At 39.6% G+C, this 22,116-nt stretch overlaps 1 protein-coding gene and 1 long non-coding RNA gene across 3 annotated transcripts; one reads left to right on the forward strand and one right to left on the reverse strand.

Annotated features, from left to right (window-relative positions):
• The first annotated feature begins 131 nt into the window (after positions 1–131).
• Positions 132–6,855, forward strand: LOC128512823 (uncharacterized). The gene is made up of 4 exons (XR_008356327.1): positions 132–180; positions 5,624–5,715; positions 5,867–5,977; positions 6,691–6,855. It is a non-coding gene; the product is annotated as an uncharacterized LOC128512823 (long non-coding RNA).
• Positions 6,856–7,889: 1,034 nt separating this feature from the next.
• Positions 7,890–10,399, reverse strand: LOC128512822 (uncharacterized). Of its 2 annotated transcripts, XR_008356326.1 has the most exons (7): positions 10,266–10,399; positions 10,092–10,178; positions 9,264–9,520; positions 9,027–9,152; positions 8,585–8,725; positions 8,239–8,343; positions 7,890–8,116 (listed from the first exon to the last, which is right to left on the reverse strand). XR_008356326.1 is itself a non-coding variant. In XM_053486248.1 (6 exons), the coding sequence occupies exons 1-6, from the start codon at positions 10,309–10,311 to the stop codon at positions 8,293–8,295; spliced, it is 708 nt and encodes a 235-aa protein (XP_053342223.1). In that variant the 5' UTR covers positions 10,312–10,399; the 3' UTR covers positions 8,084–8,292. The 2 variants fall into 2 exon arrangements, 1 of the variants encoding a protein (XP_053342223.1); XM_053486248.1 differs by having other exon boundaries at positions 8,084–8,343.
• Positions 10,400–22,116: the final 11,717 nt, after the last annotated feature.

Genomic DNA, 22,116 nt, shown 5'->3' on the forward strand with positions numbered 1-22,116 from the left:
AAGTACATGGAGCACATAGACACCAACCATAAACTCATCAGGTATGTCTGCAAACCATCCCTAACATTAATTTTGCATACATAAATATTTCGAAAATAACATTTATAAATAAATTTATTTTATTTATTTTACAGGTAAAACTTTGTTATCTTTGGTGGAATAGATGGTTATTCAAGAAAGGTAAGAACGGTTTTAAGGGATTTAAGCTTTTAACTCTGAAACCCCAGTATAATCTTTTTTTTTTTTTTTTCAGTGTTTCATCTTCTGCCCTGTATAAATTATAGTTTAACCCAGGGGTGTCAAACTCAGTTCCTGGAGGGCCGCAGCTCCGCAGAGTTTTGTTCCAGCCTTGCTCAAACATACATACCATGTAGTTTTAAATAAGTCTTAATGACTTGATAAGTTGGATCAGGTGTTTTCAATTATGGACTCTGCAGGTCCTCTGCCCTTCTGGAACTTAGTGTGACACCCCTGGTTTAACCCTTTCATTTATAAACGTTTTGGACTACACATTAACAGCGTACCTTGCTTGAACCCTGGTAATAGCTCCTTGCACTTATATCTGTATTTTTATCTACTGGTACAGTCTTTCTACATATGTATATTTTTAGTTGTATATGTTTGTTTATATATATATATATATATATATATATATATATATATATTAGTGCTGTCAAAATTAGTGCGTTAACGCATGCGATTAATTTGAAATATTTAACGCATAAAAAAAAATTAACGCAATTAACGCGGTTGCAGTTTTTTTAATTTCCTGTTGTGGCCGACGTGTGTTCAACGTGCAAAGAAGTATGGATAAGACCAAGGAAGGACTTTTAGACGGAAAGTTTCAGTATAAAACTCTGCCGGATGGTTCTGTGGATAAAACAAAAGTAATCTGTACATTTTGCAAAGCCGAATTTAAATACCAGAGAAGATTCGTCTTTGACATATCACTTAAAAGCAAAACACCCCACCGAAACAATCTCTACAGGGCCTCGACAATGTAAATTGCATTGATTGTTTTGAAATTTAAATGACACAAATGGCACATACCTGTGTTTTTATTTCTGTAATAAATATGGCTTTCAAGCCAACAGTTAATTTGGAGAATATTGATGGTTTATTGCAGGTATGTTGTTTACATGAGAAAATCTGTGTTACAAGTTAAACAAAAATTCCAATAAACAATCATATTTGAATTTAAATAGTTTAATTGTCTTGAGTTAACATTAATTATTTACATTTACATATCCAAAAAGTTTCAGTCTTTTAATTGTGATTAATCGCGATTAATTGCAAAAAATTGTGCGATTAATTAGTTAATTTTTTTTAATCGATTGACAGCACTAATGTAAGGGTCCTCCACTAGAGGTCACTGTTTTTATTTTGTAGTTTTTGTTGGCCGACTCAGTTTCCCAGCAGGCACCTCGGTCAGGTGATGCAGTGCACACCTGAACCGAGGTAGCCATCAACCAATCTATAAATAGCTGTTTAGACTGGGAAACTGAGTCGAGCATTTTTGGTAATACCACTGTCAGTTATGTGGGCATTTTGGTTTGTTTTTGTTATTTGTTTAATTTGTACTTTGATTTTAGTTGTGTTGACTTGGGCTCTCTTATTGGCAATGTCTCTGTGTATGTTTTGTGTGTCTGTGTTTGTGGAGCTGATTCAGTCCTGTCCTTCTGTGTTCTTGTGGTTAGCTAGAGCAGGTAAGCAGTTAGGTGTGTGTGTGGCTAGGAGCATGATTAGCTAAATTCTATGTTGAGTTATAGTACAGTTACAGTACTAGCATGCTTCTAGCCATAGCCCCTCTGTGTCTCTAGCTGTCCTGTGTTTCCTACCTCCCTAGTTGCCCAGTGAGCCTAGCCTTTGAGTGTCCCCTGGCCTAGCCTTTGAGTGTCCCCTGGCCTAGCCTTTGAGTGTCCCCTGGCCTAGCCTTTGAGTGTCCCCTGGCCTAGCCTTTGAGTGTCCCCTGGCCTAGCCTTTGAGTGTCCCCTGGCCTAGCCTTTGAGTGTCCCCTGGCCTAGCCTTTGAGTGTCCCCTGGCCTAGCCTTTGAGTGTCCCCTGGCCTAGCCTTTGAGTGTCCCCTGGCCTAGCCTAGGGTCTAACATTTAAAATTGTTGAAGTTTAAACACATTGGCCTCTTGTCTTTTTAGAACTCTTGTTCAATTTAAACCCAAACCAATTTAATATACAGTATGCCCCCCCAGCAATTTATTTAAACCAGGTCAAATCCACTGTTTATAGACTTCAGACACATTAGCATATCTGCTCTGAATGCAGGGTAGCTATGGTAGTGACAGGGAAGGCGCAATGTGTTGAAACATGTTTGTGCAATAGGGAACTTGGCAGTCACCAACTCTAACACCAGGTTTTCTTCTGCCAACTCCCATCCCACCCAGAACTTCATTAAGTGATTCAGCATGGTTGGTGATGCTATTAAAGTAGGGAAAAAAAATTTATATAACAAGGCAACAATAAATGTTATTAAACAACAGAGACTTTAATTTTTAAGTGAAAACCCATTTGCAATGCAAGTAGCACAAATAAACCCATACCTTCCTCAATAAAGCTTCGCATATATCCTGTGATGACACTCATTCTCTCAACAGTCATGTCATCATCATTGTCTTCATCATCCACACGATTTTCTGAAGAATTTCCTATGGGGTTTGAATATTGAGTAGGGCTCAGGTGAGACCATTTGAAAGTCACTGTAAATTTGTTCTTGTTCTGATGTATTTGACTATGTGACATCACAAGTCCAAGAAAGTAAGCAATGAGTAGTTTCAGCAGGAGCATGATTAGCTAAATTCTATGTTGAGTTATAGTACAGTTACAGTACTAGCATGCTTCTAGCCATAGCCCCTCTGTGTCTCTAGCTGTCCTGTGTTTCCTACCTCCCTAGTTGCCCAGTGAGCCTAGCCTTTGAGTGTCCCCTAGCCTAGCCTTTGAGTGTCCCCTGGCCTAGCCTTTGAGTGTCGCCTGGCCTAGCCTTTGAGTGTCGCCTGGCCTAGCCTTTGAGTGTCGCCTGGCCTAGCCTTTGCGTGTCGCCTGGCCTAGCCTTTGCGTGTCGCCTGGCCTAGCCTTTGCGTGTCGCCTGGCCTAGCCTTTGCGTGTCGCCTGGCCTAGCCACTGGGTATCCCTTGTCCTGTGTTTCCTCTCCCCCTATTGTCCCAGTGCGCCTAGTTTTAGAGTGCTGTCCCTCCTGGCTGGGGAGTAACGACTAGCTTGTGAGTGCCGCCTCGCTTTATCTTGGAGGGCTGCCTCGCCTAGCCACTGGGTATCCCTTGTCTGTGTTTCTGTGACCCATTCCCTAGTGTGTGTTAAGCTATTAGGTAAGTGTAGCTTAGTGCATGTTGGGGCTAAAGACATGCTCAGCTAGGTGTATGTGTAGCTGACTGCCATGGTTAAGCTTAGCGTAACCATGTTTAGCTAAAAGCCATGCCTAGCTGATTGCCATGTCTTTAGCCCTCGTCCCGTCCCTCTCTAGTGTCTCCCGTTCCTCTCTAGTGTCTCCCGTTCCTCTCTAGTGTCTCCCGTTCCTCTCTAGTGTGTCCAGTTTCAGCTCCACACCTCGTTTGTGTCCTGTTATGTGTTTGTCCCCCTGCCTGTGTCTCGCCACAGGGCGTGTTACGTGTCTCCCCCTGCCTGTGTCTCGCCACAGGGCGTGTGTTACGTGTCTCCCCCTGCCTGTGTCTCGCCACAGGGCGTGTGTTTGTTCCCCTGTCTGTGTCTTGCCAGAGAGCCCCTGTTAGCACAAAGTTAAGCATTGTTTGAGTTTGTTTGTTCCTTTGTTTGTATCTTTATTTATACTTTGTTTAACCTTTATTAAAAGACTCTTTTTTTTGGTTAACACCACCCCTCTGCCTCTATGCCTGCTCCTTCCGCCCACGGCGTTTAACACCTGCCACAACACCCCGATCTTGACAGAATGCTCGACCCACCAAGGCATAGCAGAGGGGGCTGGGACTTTAAAGAGGTCACTGTTTTTATTTTGTAGTTTTTGTTGGCCGACTCAGTTTCCCAGCAGGCACCTCGGTCAGGTGATGCAGTGCACACCTGAACCGAGGTAGCCATCAACCAATCTATAAATAGCTGTTTAGACTGGGAAACTGAGTCGAGCATTTTTGGTAATACCACTGTCAGTTATGTGGGCATTTTGGTTTGTTTTTGTTATTTGTTTAATTTGTACTTTGATTTTAGTTGTGTTGACTTGGGCTCTCTTATTGGCAATGTCTCTGTGTATGTTTTGTGTGTCTGTGTTTGTGGAGCTGATTCAGTCCTGTCCTTCTGTGTTCTTGTGGTTAGCTAGAGCAGGTAAGCAGTTAGGTGTGTGTGTGGCTAGGAGCATGATTAGCTAAATTCTATGTTGAGTTATAGTACAGTTACAGTACTAGCATGCTTCTAGCCATAGCCCCTCTGTGTCTCTAGCTGTCCTGTGTTTCCTACCTCCCTAGTTGCCCAGTGAGCTTAGCCTTTGCGTGTCGCCTGGCCTAGCCTTTGCGTGTCGCCTGGCCTAGCCTTTGCGTGTCGCCTGGCCTAGCCTTTGCGTGTCGCCTGGCCTAGCCTTTGCGTGTCGCCTGGCCTAGCCTTTGCGTGTCGCCTGGCCTAGCCTTTGCGTGTCGCCTGGCCTAGCCACTGGGTATCCCTTGTCCTGTGTTTCCTCTCCCCCTATTGTCCCAGTGCGCCTAGTTTTAGAGTGCTGTCCCTCCTGGCTGGGGAGTAACGACTAGCTTGTGAGTGCCGCCTCGCTTAGTCTTGGAGGGCTGCCTCGCCTAGCCACTGGGTATCCCTTGTCTGTGTTTCTGTGACCCATTCCCTAGTGTGTGTTAAGCTATTAGGTAAGTGTAGCTTAGTGCATGTTGGGGCTAAAGACATGCTCAGCTAGGTGTATGTGTAGCTGACTGCCATGGTTAAGCTTAGCTTAACCATGTTTAGCTAAAAGCCATGCCTAGCTGATTGCCATGTCTTTAGCCCTCGTCCCGTCCCTCTCTAGTGTCTCCCGTTCTTCTCTAGTGTCTCCCGTTCTTCTCTAGTGTCCAGTTTCAGCTCCACGCCTCGTTTGTGTCCTGTTATGTGTTTGTCCCCCTGCCTGTGTCTCGCCACAGGGCGTGTTACGTGTCTCCCTTTGCCTGTGTCTCGCCACAGGGCGTGTTACGTGTCTCCCTTTGCCTGTGTCTCGCCACAGGGGGTGTTACGTGTCTCCCTTTGCCTGTGTCTCGCCACAGGGCGTGTTACGTGTCTCCCTTTGCCTGTGTCTCGCCACAGGGCGTGTTACGTGTCTCCCCCTGCCTGTGTCTCGCCACAGGGCGTGTGTTACGTGTCTCCCCCTGCCTGTGTCTCGCCACAGGGCGTGTTTGTTCCCCTGTCTGTGTCTTGCCAGAGAGCCCCTGTTGGCACAAAGTTAAGCATTGTTTGAGTTTGTTTGTTCCTTCGTTTGTATCTTTATTTATACTTTGTTTAACCTTTATTAAAAGACTCTTTTTTGGTTAACACCACCCCTCTGCCTCTATGCCTGCTCCTTCCGCCCACGGCGTTTAACACCTGCCACAACACCCCGATCTTGACAACTAAAATATATATATATATATATATATATATATATATAAAATATTTTCTACAGATTATGTACCTAAAGGTTTCAAACAACAACCGCTCCGACACCCATTTGGCATTTTTCAGAGAGGCTGTGAATACACACGGGTTTCCACAGAGGTATTAGTATTAAATTGCAAAATGCTTATTATTTGTTGTAATAAACTATTTGTCTATCTAAATTATGATTTAAGAATGTTATAGTATGTATAATATAGAGTTAATTGTGTGTAAATGCAACCCAACACAATGAGTGATGTTTTTGTTGCAGAGTAAGAGGCGATCATGGAGGTGAAAATGTGGGGATTGCAGAACTTATGTTTTCAGTTCGTGGCACTGATGACAACAGCTTCATTGCTGGCAAAAGTGTTCACAATCAGAGGTAATTTCATGGTCATCAATCATTTCATTAAGATTTAGTTAATCATTACTGTATATAATTCACAGTAGCATTAATACTACCATTAAACTGACTTTTTTCAGCATTTACAGTAGTAACCACACACAAATGTAGATACTTATACAGCTGTGGCCAAGATTATTAGAACACTAGACTTTGCACCAGATGATAAATGGTTTTAAGTCAGTTATTTCTATCTTTTAGTGTCAGTAGGAAATATCAGTTTATATTTTCCAACTTGTAATAATCCAGTGAGATTTTTGTCTTATGTAACCATCAGTCAGTTTGCAACGACATGAAGAAACAGAACAAACTGAAACAGACTAAATCCAGACGAACTGTGGAGAGCAACATCTCCAAGATGCTTCAAGAAACCTTCCTGCAAAATTCACTAAAAAAACTATGAGCAAGTGAAGGAAGCAAAACCTGCATTAAAACAAAGGATGCTCGCACTAAATGTTGTTCATTTAGTTCCATTTGTTTTTTTTTTACATTATTTTGACAATCTTCATTTTACAGCATTTTTACTTAAATGACAAACTTTTACCAGTACTGTAGCTTTGCAGGAAGGCTTCTAAACAAGATATCGTTTGCTGACCATTTACTGTAGGTCAGGATAATTTTTTTATTACTTTTGTGTGGTGATAATATTGGGCTATACATTCATGTTTCTTTGTTTTGTTTTTGAAATACAGAATAGAACGTCTCTGGCGTGATGTATTTGTAAGTGTGACAAGTGTCTACTACAACATTCTGCACACATTGGAGGACAATCACCTGCTGGATATAAGCAACTCCTTGCATTTATTCTGCTGCCATTATGTGTTTCTGCCGCGCATCCAGGCCAGCTTGGATGCCTTTTGTGAGGGTTGGGACAACCATCCCATAAGGACAGAACACAATTTGACACCCAATCAGCTGTGGCAAGTGGGCCAGTTGCAGAATCCAGTTTTGGATCCAGAGGTGAATTCAATAAGATCAAGGAAAAAGTAAAAAATTTAAGTAAAATCTGTGCACACAGAATATCTAACACATTTGTTTTCTTAAGCATGTTGCCATACCAAACATTGAATGGGAGTACAGCGGATACTCTGAGGACCCAACTCTTGGTGTGCATGTTCCAGTGCTTGACATTCCATTAACAGACAATGAAATAGCAGAACTGCAAAGAACCATCAACCCAATGCAGCATTCTGAGTCTTTTGGAGTGGACATCTATTTTACTGTTGTGCAATATGTTGACAGATTACGTTAATCTGGGTCAAGTACCATTTATCTTGTTGTATAACTCTGCATGTATGGAGCTGTCATTTTGCATGTTTACCCAGAGTGTACAATAAGATTATTCATGTTATTACTGGAAAAAGACTTTATTTTAAAACACATGCAAAAAGAATTAAGTTATTAAACATGAAGTTAAACTGTGCTTCATTCCTTTTTTTTTTCTTATAACTTATGTGTATACCAGTCCAGCAGGTAATAAACATTTTCAACATTCAACAAAGTGGTGTGTGTATATATACCAACAAGTATTACTATGACAATTTTAGTGTAATTGCAACTTTTTTAAGTAAAGAGCTAACAAAGTGTATTTCCTGTTTTTAGCATAGCAAAGGATTAATTTTGAATGTCTGGGGCTATGTAATGAAATTCAGTAGAAATCAAAACATCGTAATCAAATTGAAATGAAAACTCACCTTTAAAGTGCACTGTACGTTTTGCTTGTTTACAAAAGTTTGTTTTAAAAGACAATGTCCAAAAATGTATATTAACAAACAAACAAAAGGGTCTAACATTTAAAATTGTTGAAGTTTAAACACATTGGCCTCTTGTCTTTTTAGAACTCTTGTTCAATTTAAACCCAAATCAATTTAATATACAGTATGCCCCCCCAGCAATTTATTTAAACCAGGTCAAATCCACTGTTTATAGACTTCAGACACATTAGCATATCTGCTCTGAATGCAGGGTAGCTATGGTAGTGACAGGGAAGGCGCAATGTGTTGAAACATGTTTGTGCAATAGGGAACTTGGCAGTCACCAACTCTAACACCAGGTTTTCTTCTGCCAACTCCCATTCCACCCAGAACTTCATTAAGTGATTCAGCATGGTTGGTGATGCTATTAAAGTAGGGAAAAAAAATTTATATAACAAGGCAACAATAAATGTTATTAAACAACAGAGACTTTAATTTTTAAGTGAAAACCCATTTGCAATGCAAGTAGCACAAATAAACCCATACCTTCCTCAATAAAGCTTCGCATATATCCTGTGATGACACTCATTCTCTCAACAGTCATGTCATCATCATTGTCTTCATCATCCACACGATTTTCTGAAGAATTTCCTATGGGGTTTGAATATTGAGTAGGGCTCAGGTGAGACCATTTGAAAGTCACTGTAAATTTGTTCTTGTTCTGATGTATTTGACTATGTGACATCACAAGTCCAAGAAAGTAAGCAATGAGTAGTTTCAGCAGTAGGACTTCAATTATACAATGTAAATACAAGACAATATACCAAGTTTCCACACACAAAAATTAATACAATAGAAGACCAGATTCCATGTACAAGTAGCCTTTACTTACTTGTGATGTAATGTCCCTAACTGACTCCCTTGGGAAAACAATGTGGTGACTGTCGAGTCTCTGGGAGAGAAGGGGCCAGATGCCGGCATCTTTGATGCCTTTTCTCAAATCTTTAATCTGGCACTTGACACGTCCAAGTACCTGAAAACAGACAAACTTTGAGGTTAGCTTGAAAAAGCCTGGTCCAAAAAAAAAATAAATAATAATAATATATTATATATATACACACGAAAAAGACAGACAAAGACATCTGCTAGATTGTTTTGAAGTGGAGATTCATGCATATTTTATTGCTAGGGTGTTACAAGTTATATTTAGTATTGTAACAACACATGCAGCTTTTTTTCAGCATATTAGAAGATTTTGATTAGGTAAATAAAGAGAATCCTTTTCAATGACTCTTGCCACAACATTATTAAACAAACAAAACTGCAAAACTTACAGCATGAGACAATAGCTGTTGAAACAGCCAGTCCTGATTACTCGACGATGGAACAGGAAGATCCCAGAAAAGGCAAAGATCGGTCAATCGAGTCATTTCTTTTTTAGTGAGTTCTGTTTTCTTGAGCTGCAAGAGCAAATTGAAAATGTGAAAAAATATTACAATAATTCAGTGCCATTTTCATACAAAAAGTAAAAATCTTGTACTAAAGTACCTCATTAAATTGCAAGTACTCACCAAACTAATAGTTTCCCTGTGGTCTATGTCTGGGCAGTCCTGCAGTGTCAGAGCTGAAGCCGCACTGTCAGTATCTCCTCCAGTCAGAAGGATGATAACAGGTAAACTCAGTCCAGAAAGACAAGGACCTCCATGTAAAAAGGAATGACCAATCATTCGGCCAGCCATCTGAAACAGGTTGCTGTCCCGTAGTACAGCACATGCTGAGGGGACACGGTGTTTTTTTTCCCCCTTAAAAAGGGCTGTGGTAGAAGACCCTTGAGAAAAATATGAACTATAAGAATCGTCTTAAATGGCAGTATTTATTTATTTTTTAACAGCCATAAGATTCTCTCCATTAGAAATTTCACCCAACTAAATCCAGCACTGTACTCAAAGTCTGAGCAAGATAAAGAAAGAATAAATTTTACTTGTTTTTATGATGTCTTTTATTCTGAGGGGAAAAATAGGACATAACAGTTAATATCAATTACACCAGATTCTTTTGAACTGAAGAACAGTTCTAATGTGTTAGAAAAAAAAAAAGCCAATTCAAAATTGCCCTATGAAGTGTGCACACTATTGTTCTTTTAAGTTTAAAGGTCTACTCCACAGACAGAATGCTGGGATAAGATAGGCAGATGGACTCAAAGCAGTTTGTCTAACACACCATCATCCATTATCTAATCAGCCAATTATGTCTCAGAGGTGCAGTGCATAAATCATACAGAAATATGTCAGGAGTCTCTGTTGATTTTACATTAACCATCGGAATGAGTAGAAAATGTGATCACTATATCAATAAAGTGTATGGGTGTGTGTGGAAAAGAATGTCAACTGATTACAAACCCAAATTTAAAGCGAAGCCAGTCTTCAATTTTTGCAGCATCATTGACAAAATATGACGATTGACTCCTTTGCCAACAGCTGCATCTCCTAAAATGGGATCAACAAAAGAACAGCAAGCTAATGTACATTACACAAATTGTACAAAAATAATGTTTTTAATAATGACAGTAATACCTGCCAATCTACATTTAAATGGAGCTGACCAGTTAGCACTGTTCATTTTATAAAATGAAATTAATGAACTGTCCTGCTCCTCCACCGTGTCAAATTGGTTGAACAGTAGTGACAGAGATGGACAATGTTCACTTAGGCAGAGCAAATTTTAAACATTCAACATTTTTTACACAGTTGTACATATGTGAATTGTATATTATAAATATGTATTTTTTTTTTATGCACGTGAATGTGTTTTTTGTGAATATATATATATTTTTTTGTGCACGTGAATTGGGTTTTACGCATGTAAATTGGGATACGCACGTGAACATCGTGTTTTTTGTGTAAATTACTTATGAGACCGATCTGCTTCCATATCCCCGTGTCCCATGTGATGCACGTGTCCTTAACCTATTTTGCAATGTCCTCCTTAAGTCCATCCATGAAGCTATTTCTCAGGTCTGCTTCACAAGGTGTGACGTCAGTGCCAGTCATGTTGGGCGGTTTCTCCAGCCCGCTGAGCACATCATGGACTTCATGTGTCAAGTACTGGAAGACTGTTTCTCCATCTTGTTGTTTACACATTGTGATCTTTGTCATGTCCATTTACACTGGAAAGGCTTTAGTGTCGGTGTCCACAATCCCATTGACCAGTTCACCAGAGCTGCAGAGGAAAGTGCCTGAGGCGGCGGTTCATCCAGGTTGAGATCTAAAACAGACTTACAGTAGGACACTGCAAACCAGTGTTATGTGCAAGTGTATGAAGATTTTCATGCTTTTCCTGTTTTTGGTTCTAGTTTCCACACTCTAAAAGCTGAACAGTCTACAAGCATATTTTCTACGTTTTTTAGATCACCTTTCAACAAATCTAGCTGGCTTGAACTACAACTTCCTTTCTCAGGAAAGCCGCACTGATTCACTCACATCACATACTGGCTTAAATAGTCTAAACCATAGTTTGCGAACACTTTTAGGTCCCACACTCACACTTACATTATAATCTACAAAAGCTGCACTCACTTTTTAACCGATGTAAACCCCGGCGTTGAGCAGCGTGAAGTCGTTCCAAGCTTCTCTGCTTCAGTGGCCAATCAGTGAAGGTCGGATGAAGTAAAGCCTTCAAAGTGCTGCGCGCTCGCTTACTTGGACTCCTCTAGGGTGCCAAAGAACTGCGGTGGAAATTAAATTAACAAGTCTGGAGACTTCACAAAGTATGACAACCAGAGTGGGGGTTTATTTTTAAGAGCGCTGGACATCTCCGTTACACACCCCACAAAGGCGTCTGCAAGAGAGAGGTAACCCCCCCTGCATCTCACGGTGCCTTATATATTCTAACGGAGCAGGTCATGGTGACGTCTCATAAAACACATAATGTTTAAGAAAACAACAGCGCTGTTCCATTGGGTGTTGATAAGCTGGCGAGTTACATCTTCTGACGCCGAGTTTCTATCAACGTAGATAGATCAAGGCCTTTACTTTCTGTACATGTTGTTCTTTCTTGCATGTACACATATTCCAAGTCTGCAACTCTATGATTATGTAGACTTTTTGTAAGACACTCTCATATACATCTCATAGGACTGGTCCCCTCAATTTGACACCATCAATTTGACACCATGAACAATGACCATGACCACCATTCATGGTCATTGTTCATGGTGTCAAATTGATGGGTTTGACACCATGTTTATTTACCTGTTATTTTGCTCCGTGGCTGGCAGTAAATAACTAACCGCAACTGGCAGAACTAGAGTTAAACAACCTACTGTAAAGTTATCAACTGAGAACTAGTGTAATTAACAGCTAAACCACATGGTAAAAAAAATTAACCATTGAGGTGTCGGGCAGTCCTGAGAAACTTACGAGATTTACGATATCTTCTTTGTCTTTTGGCTGTTCCCTTTCAGGGGTCGACACAGTGAATCATCTGCCCCATCTAACCCTATCCCCTGCATCCTTCTCTCTTACCCCAACTAACTTCATGTCCTCTCTCACTGCATCCATAATTCTCCTCTTTGGTCTACCTCCTGTCTGGCAGTTCTAACCTCATCATCCTTCTACCGATATATTCACCATCTCTCCTCTGAACATGTCCAAACCACCTCAATCTGGCCTCTCTGACTTTATCCCCAAAACATCTAACGTGGGTTGTCCCTCTGATAAACTCATTCTTAATCCTATTCATCCTTGTCACTCCCAAGGAGAACCTCAACATCTTCAGCTCTGCTACCTCCAACTCTGCCTCTGACTCTGTTATCACACAACACACCTGACACTTTTCTCCACCCATTCCAACCTGCCTGTTCCAACCTGCCTCTTCACCTCTTTTTCACACTCTCCATTGCTCTGGACCGTTGACCCTAAGTACTTAAAGTCCTGCACCTTCTTTAACTCTGCTCCCTGTATCCTCACCGTTCCTCTTGGGTTCTTTTCATTCACACACAAGTATTCAGTTTTTCTGCGGCTAACCTTCATTCCTCTGCTTTCCAGAGCATACCTCCACCTCTCCAAATTTTCCTCCACCTGTTCCCTGCTCTCGCTACAAAGCACAATCTGCAAGCATCATAGTCCATGGAGACTCCTGTCTAACCTCATCTGTCATCCTGTCCATCACCAGAGCAAACAAAAAGGGGCTTAGAGCCGATCCTTGATGCAGACCCACCTCCACCTTGAACTCTTCTGTCGCACCTACTACACCACATCTCACCACTGTGTTACAGCTCTCATACATGTCCCGCACCACTCTAACATACTTCTCTGCCACTCCAGACTTCCTCATACAACACCTCCTCTCTCGACATCCTGTCGTACGCTTTATCTAAATCTACAAAGACACCATGCAACTCTTTATTACCATCTCTGTACTTCTCCGCCAGCATCCTCAAAGCAAATACTGCATCTGATGTACTCTTTCTAGGCATAAAACCATATTGCTTTTTTTACAAATGCTCACCTCTGCCCTTAACCTAGCTTCCACTACTCTTTCCCACAGCTTCATTGTATGGCTCATTATAGTAGCTTAATGCCTCTGTAATTGCTACAGCTATGCACATTCCCCTTGTTCTTAAAAATCGGCACCAATACACTTCTCCTCCATTCCTCTGGAATCCTCTCACTCTCCAAGATCTTGTTAAACAAACTTGTCAGAAACTCTACTGCCACCTCTCCTAAGCACTTCCATACCTCCATAGGTATGTCATCAGGACCAACAGCCTTTCCACCCTTCATCCTCTTCAACGCCCTTCTCACCTCACTGTTACTAATATTTGCTACTTCCTCCTCACAACAGTCACCTCTTCTACTCTTTGTTCTCTTTTGTTTTTCTCATTCATCAACTCTTTGAAGTACTCCTTCCATCTTCCCATTACCCTCCTGGCATCTGTCAGTACATTTCTATCTCTATCTTCAATTACCCTAACCTGCTGCACATCCTTCCCATCTCTATTTTTCTGCCTTACCAACCTGTACAGATCCACCTCACCCTCCTTACTATCTAATCTAGCATACAAGTCCTCATATGCTCTTTGTTTGGCTTTAGCCACCTCTACCTTCACCTTACGCTGCATCTCCCTGTACTCATGTCTACTTTCTTCAGTCCTTTCAGAGTCCCACTTCTTCTTAGCTAGGCTCTTTCCCTGTATACACTCCTGGACTTCCTCGTTCCATTACCAAGTCTCCTTGTCCACTTTCCCCTTATCTGATGATACACCAAGTACCCTCCTACCTGTCTCCCTAATCACATTGGCTCAACTGTCTCAACTCCTCCCTGAAGACTACACAACATTCTTCCTTTGTCAGGAAATATATCGTAAATCTCGAAGAGATTTATGATATATTTCCACTTATTCCGCTTTAGTACATCAGCTAACTTCCAGGTTTCTGGGTTGAATCCCAAATTGTAAATGGTAAATGGAAAGCTAATGCACTACAATCCCTTGTTCCACGCACCAAGTAGTGCCCTTGATCACGGGTTCGAGAGGGATTTGGGATTCAGCCTTGTGTTGGACGCTACTGTACCTCAGCGAAACAGACCAACAAGGACGATTCAGGACGACTTAAAAGCAGTTACTAAGGATACAGTGTGTTGTTTAAGATGACACGACGTTATCAGATGTGTTATGCTGAAAGTGCTTCCGTGACTGATTTTGTGTTTTGTCAGGCAGCAGCTCTCTCCTCAGTACTGCTCTCCTTTCTTTGCTCGACAGTTAGTGTAATTAACAATTGTTGGGACCCGTGTTATGCAGTGTAATAAAGTATAATTAAATGTCCCAGTTTAGTAATGTTCTATACCACTGACCCTAATGGGATGTGTCTCGTCCAATCAGATGATTCAGTCATAAGTAACTGAGATTATCCTACTTTAGATCAGGTCTCATGTTGTTACATTGTTGCTTGTCACATGTCATCAGTCATATTTCTGTCACCCACATACAGTAGATAGGAAACAGAAGAGTTGTACTGTAGTGTATTACTAACCAACAATAAGCTGCGTTTCCTATCAATAATATTTTCTGTCGAATTCAATCCTTACTTGAATTGTGCAATCCGTATGTTCAGTCACAGCAATCCAAAAAAACATTACAGAGAATCCTTTTAACAACTCATCCCAAAAAAACCTGTACTGTACAGTACGTCCCACAAAATTAAGACGCACTAATTCATACAAGAAGCACAATAATCCCCCCCTGACCCTTTCTTAATACTGTCAACCCGATTACCTGCCCTGCTTTATACCTTGTACCAGGATCATCAAAAATCCCCTTCCTACTGTATATTATTCATGTTCTGTTTTACCTGATGTAGGTTCAACAAAGACCTTATATTGCGTAAGTCATAACAAGCAGGTGTTAAAAGGTCATACTTAGGTGAATTAAAGTGTTATTTGCCGATCGTTTTAGGGCTGAAAGTACAAAGTGATCTGCAATCAAGAGTTGTTTTCACAAGCTTCTCGGAGATGAGGTATTTAGTGTGTAAGCAGTACAGAAGCCATGGCGACATACATGCTCTGACAAGTGCGCCTCGGCAGACGTGCTCAGAAGCCTGTTGAGTAACATCACATGCGAAACAGTGGTGGAAAAAAAAAAAACCAGAATATAGAGACATTCAGTAGCATTTGCACTTCTGCATTTCTGCATTTCTTGTTAGTCTTTAAATAACAACACAAGAGGGGACCAAAAATACCTGATTAGCTGATTGGCCTAATTGGATGATCTAAAAACGGTAATAAAACACAGTGTAATGTATTAATGTACTGTACACCATGCTAGTTTGCAAGAGGAGACATGGTTAAATATGAGGGATGTTCAAGTTAAACCTGGACTTGGACACCTTCTTCACGTCTCAAACCCCGGCCTCCCAGGAACTCCTTCAATGGCAGTAACATGTGGAAATGGCTTGGAGCCAGGATGGCCATTGCATCTTTAAAACATTTCCACCATCGCTTTACTTCGGCTTGGAGTCTTCGGCTTAAGAGTTTACTGCAAACGCCAATCCCTTTTTTTCTCCTGCATTCATCAAAAGTGTCATCACAAAAAGTCCTGGTTTGACTCGAACACCCCTAGTATTTGCCTCGAAACAAATTTAGTTCTACTATAACGTGATGCCAAGTTGCTGATTGGGTGTGGGACGCACAATGACCACTGGATTTTATTTGGATCTAAACTTGATATACAGTACGGACTATGCCTGGTCTCAACAGGTTATTTCATAATCAGAGCCTAATGGTGTTAGATTTACTAACTTCTTTAAGGATAGCACTTTGGATGAGATATCAACCACCAAATAAAAGGTTGCCTGATCAGCTACATCTAGAGAACAGGAACGCTGACATTATCTCACTAAACCATGTCTTCGTACCTGTCTTATCTTGTGTTAAGTTTTTGCTTTTCCATTTTTTTTTTTTTCTCAACCAAACACCTGGAGCAACATACTGTAAGAAACCAGTATTTCTGGAAAGGTTTACACAACCTACTAAAGGAAAGTGATCCACATAACACCTTTTTAAATAAATAGTCATTTTTTTTATTGTATTAAGTAAATAAATGAATACACTTCCTCTACAATTCCTTTCCTGCTACAGTACACACACAGCAAAGCTGTGTTTGTGCGTTGTGTAATCTTTCTGCTTATGCAAGGACAAATCCGTCCCACCTTGACTTCAGCAGTGTCTCATTTACATTTACGCACGACTCTCTCAAACAGAAAATAAACACCGCGTATGAAGCGCATATGCAGAAAAGCTTCGCATTTTTATCACCGTGCTGAAAATAAACCGAAGATGAGCAGCTGCTGTGGAAAGATACAGCACGTTCCAGTTTTTTTTTTCTAATTAAAGCTAATTATTTCCTCTGTTACTAAGATGTTCTAGATGTGCGTATAGAACTGGGTTGTTATTTCTTTAACCTTTATTATCCCAAGCATAACCTTAAACCACATCTAGAAACAATCAGCTAAAAACTGATTGCAATTACAGTATAGCAATTGAATATATATATATATATATATATATATATATATATATATATATATATATATATATATACTGTATATATAGTGATTTTATGATTGGGATACTGTTTTCCATAAGAACTATAGTACATCACATAGTGTTAATTCAGACTTAATGGAGTACCAGGGTAGGTACTTTGACACATAATGGGTACTGTGATAGTACTATGGTGTGTACTACAATACTTTAGTGAATACTTTGGTACTTATTTGGAGCTGCCATAGTTACCAATGTTCAGCAGGTATCAAATTTGGTCTGTACAGTATGTTTCTTTTTATGGTATGTTAGTACCTACTATAATGTACAGTATAGTACAGGCAGTGTATAGTACAAGCAGTACCATATTAGATGCCTTTAGAAGACTTTGGTAACCAAAGTGGTACCCAATAAGTACCATTGTATACCATTAACATTATGCCACATAAACATGTACAGTATAACATATTTTTCCTGGTATAACACAGTATGTACCATGGTAGGACCATGTACTGTACTGTAGCGTGGTACTGTGCATGTACTATGTCAGAACTCAGTAACAGCACTGTCTATGTTACTATAGATTATACTCATATAGATTATACATTTACATTTAGGCATTTGGCAGACGCTCTTATCCAGAGCGACTTACATTTTTATCTCATTATACATCTGAGCAGTTGAGGGTTAAGGGCCTTGCTCGAGGGTCCAACAGTGGCAACTTGGTGGTTGTGGGGTTTGAACCTGGGATCTTCCGAACCGTAATCCAATGCCTTAACCACTGAGCTACCCCTGACCCCTGATTTTGTTGCAACTAGGCTCTGTGTGGTGACTAGGGACGGTTCCACTTTACCATGAAGACGGTTCTGGTCTTGGCTGATGCAGACTGCTGTTCTCTGAGGACTTGTGACTGCAGTCGCTCAATAGTTCAGGACTGGAAATTTTCTACAGTTTTGTACCTGAACCTCCAATAACATATTAATTTAAGGACTTCATCAATCCCTGCTATCCGTTATCACCCGAATGAGGATGGTTCCACTCAAGGTTTTTTCATATTGCCATCTCAGGGTGTTTTTCCCCCAGCACCGTCGCCCTCGGCTTACCATTATACCAGTATTATTATTATTATAACAGATGTTAATGTTTATAAATTATTATGTAAAATAAATATGAAAGATATCCAAAACGTCATCTGTTCTTGTTCTAGATCACCATACTTTACAGTATATCATACTTCATACCTTCACATACTTTAAAAACCATATTACTTTTGCATTCTTGTGAATTTTAGCAAATTTTAACAAATCTCAAGCATTTCTTGAAACATCAAAAATATTATTTTAAGTCATCATTTGAACATCACCCATGTTACCTAAGCACCCGATTCACTCCCTTGTAAAGTCCTATGTACAACATGCTGCTCCATCAGAATTTTCTGTTCTTAATGAGAAAAAGAGAATTAAGCTGCCATATGTTTTCTTTATTTTCAGTAATACTGTAACGTTTTGAAAATCTAACCCTGATATGCAAATAATAGACAAAATTAGATGATCAATTTAATCTATAATATTAAGCAAATCATTAAAATGTCCTCTTGGATGTCCTTATGTCATTGCCAGATGTATGTGGGTTTTGTGTATTATTTTGAACATTGTGGAATGTTTTTTCAATTAAAAAAATAAATAAAGTTAAAGGTAAAAATCATGGATGGCGGCACAGTGGCTTAGTGGTTGGTACTGTCGCCCTGCACCTCCAGGATCATGGTTTGATTCCTGCCTCCGGGGTCTGTGTGCATGGAGTTTGCATGTTCTCCCTGTACTTGGTGGGTTTCCTCCGGGTACTCCGGTTTTCTCCCACAGTCGGCAGATTAGGCTAATTGGTGTTCCCAAATTGTCCTTAGTGTGTGAATGAGTGTATGAGTGTGTGTGTGTGCCCTCCAATGGGTTGACATCCCTCTCATGCTCTAAGTCTCTTGGGATAGGGTCCAGTCCAACTGGTGTAGACGTTGAATGAATGAACGTTTTAGATTGTAAACGCCAGGTGTTTAAGAAAAAAAGCTTAAGGAAATTCAGATTGTTTCAGTAAAACGTCAGATAAATGGGGCCAGACAAATCTGAAGTGCTTCCTCTCTAAATTTGTATGGCAAATTGTTCCAAATACAGTATTTCCATACTTTTGCTGTAACATTTGACATTTAGCTTGTGATTTGATTGGCCTCGATTCGCTCAGGTGGCTGTGGCATCGCTGCTTTTTCAGAATAAACTTCAACAACAAGATGCCAAAAAGTGGCACAAGTTACAAGATTTCATGAAGTAGAAATGTATAGAGTTGAAGTTTATAATTGGCAGAAAAAAAATAAATTCTGGCAACTTTAATTTTGTAATTTCCAAATCAAATGTACAGTGTTGTTCAAAGGGTCTGCACTAATGACAGCAGGGTTGTAAGTTCTGGGGCTTTAGAAGATCGGAATCAGCAAATGACCTACATGGGGAGAAAAGTCGGGAAAGACGATGTTAATTAGAATAAAAAACAAATCCTAAAAGCCATTTTTTCCCCAATTGTAACTGAAGTTCAGGATGAGTCAAGCACTGCAACCCATTAGTGGCGTCTTTTCAGCATTTAAAAAAACAGCTAAATAATGTAGGAGTCGCCCTAAATAATGCATACAAGTAAAAACACAACTATGACTAATCGGTCGAGTTGTAATTTAGGGCTGATTAATAATAGCACATGGTTTGGAAAGCTGTTTTATTACAGACCGCTGTTTGGAATAGAAATAATTAGGAACATGGATTAATGTTTGATGCGAAGGAAGGCTTATAATTCCCTTGTTGCATCTGTGCAGCTCATTAATAGTTGAAAAAAAAATGTGTAAGAGAATTTAAATATTTTATTTAGTATAAAAAAATGTTTTGTTGAACAGTTAACAAAAATAGTTTTTCATAATTTATGAAGCATTTAATTATTGTACTTATGTAATAGTGCTTATATATATATATATATATATATATATATATATATATATATATATACTTATATGTGTATATAATAATATTATTATATTTTTATTACAATATTATCAACATATAAGTACTGTATAGCAATAAATGTAAAAACATTTATACAAGGTTTTTTCCGCCCTAAACTGTGTTTAAATTTTTTGGCTCTATAGAAGTCAAACAAGTATTTATACCACCTACATTAATACGATTTTTTTTTGTAAATATTTGTACAAATAAATATAATATATTGTATAAATATATAAATAAATAAACTGACTTATAGCATCCTACAGCATTTGTTAGCAGTATTTGTTTTTGTTTTTTTGTTTGTTTGTTTTTTGGACGGCGTCTTCATGGTCCAGCTGGTCTCTGTCGCTTGAGATCAAAGCCGAGCTCTGCGAGACACCTCCCGCTCCGCAAATCATCCCTTATGCATCGATAAACAACTTAATTACCTCTTATTAACGTTCCAGTGAAATGAAATAAAACCTGACCCAGAACATTATGCACACAAGAGGCAGCCCTGGACGTCTGATCGGAATGTGTTGTTTTATTTTGATTGTGGTTTTTTTTTTGGATCTAAAAATATGATTACGGGACTGTGAATAATTTAGGATGCCCAGATGGCACCCTTGAACCTGCTCTTGACCCCTGCAGAAGTCTGTCTGTGTCTGTGTGTTAATACTTTGGTGGAGACAGGAATATCTGTCAGATTTGATGTTTTCTTTTTTTCAAGAAACAAATTAAAATGTTAAAAACTAAATAAAAGATAAGCAGTAGCTGTATGTACAAAAGATTGAAGGGATGGTTTCTATTCATATTTGTACGTGAATGTGTTTTATAAAGATTGATGTATTTGTTTTGGGAAATAATCCTATCTTATAGAAAGCTGAGGATTAGTGTGGATACATCACATTGTGTAAGTTATCTCTTGTTATTGTTGGATTCCTTGATTAACATATTTTGAGAAAAATGTGCACAAAGAAAAAAATCCAAGGAAAACAAGCAGGCATTGTCGTCTAGTTATAAAATGGAATACTAATGAAGAACTCATGATAGCATTTTTCTTAACGCTGGTCAACAAACATCACCTGACCGATGAGACCGTCTTTCTGTTTAAAGTTTTCATTACCTGAACCACCACATATTTTTCTCCTTTAATCTTTAATCCTTAAATTCTAAAAAATATTAAATAAAATAGTTGAAATAATATAATTTTTTTCTTTTTTTTTTGGTCTATCTTTCCTGTTGTTATCTGGACTACTTCGGATCAGATAGTGACGTAAATAGAAGCCGCTCATTTCCAGTTAGATTGCTCACACTCTGAAATCATCATCTGGGTAATTTCCATGATGCACAGGTAGGAAGCTCAAGCAGAAGCGTACAGTACCTGTTTTCCGTCGGCTAGCTGGGACTGGCTGAGACATCTCAAACACCGTTTCACCATCATACAGCTACAGATATTAAAACTTTATAAAAGTTTTGTCTTATCAGTGTGAATGTGTTACATCAACTCGTTTGTACATCAAGTGCGAGCAAAGATGGATCTCCCACTTGTGATTGGCATGATAAAAGAGCAGTGTGTAATGATTTAGGGTTTTTTTGCGGTCTGAGGGTGTACCTGGTGCCGAAATGACTCATGGAGGAGCTTAAACAGAAGCGTCTGGATATCTGCCAACAAAATGTGAAGCGATACTCTAAAGAGAATCATCACTGGTGACGAGACACGGATTCATCACTACGAGCCTGAGAGTAAACAGAACGGAAATCGCAGACCGATTGTTGAAAAAGTCGAACATTAGCTGGAAAATACATCAACGCTTACAGTTTTTCTGGGATTCTTAAGGACCAGAAGTATTGGAACACCATTGGGGGGGGGGGGGGGGGAATCAACAATCAACAGTGCTCGTTAGAGAAGAGCTGAAGCCGAACCTTCAGATTAAACACAGAGGACTGATATCCGAGGGTATGACCTCGCATGACGATGCACATCCGCACACTCCTGCCGACACTGTCGACATCCTGCATAAACTTTGTTTTGAGGTGTTAAAGCATCCTTTCTCTGGTCCTAATCTGACTTTCACCTGTTTGTTTCCCTGAAAGCAGAAACTACGCAGGTGAAGTTTCACTTTTGATGAGGAAGTGAAGACAGCGGTGCATTCAAGGCTTGTATTGTAGCTCAGAATAAAACATTGTTTAATGCGTGAATATGAAAGCGCGTTGACGGATTGTACAAAATGTACTGAAAAGTCAGGACGGCAAGTCTAAAAATGTTGCATGTGGGTTTTTTTTAAGTATCCAAAATGCAGGTATTTTTTCACTTTTAACCCGAAGCTTGTCTTGTATTTCATCAAATCTTATCAAGAAAGTTTTATTTTTTGTC

This window comes from Clarias gariepinus, chromosome 25 (assembly GCF_024256425.1).
Source record: "Clarias gariepinus isolate MV-2021 ecotype Netherlands chromosome 25, CGAR_prim_01v2, whole genome shotgun sequence".
Lineage (NCBI taxonomy): Eukaryota > Metazoa > Chordata > Actinopteri > Siluriformes > Clariidae > Clarias > Clarias gariepinus.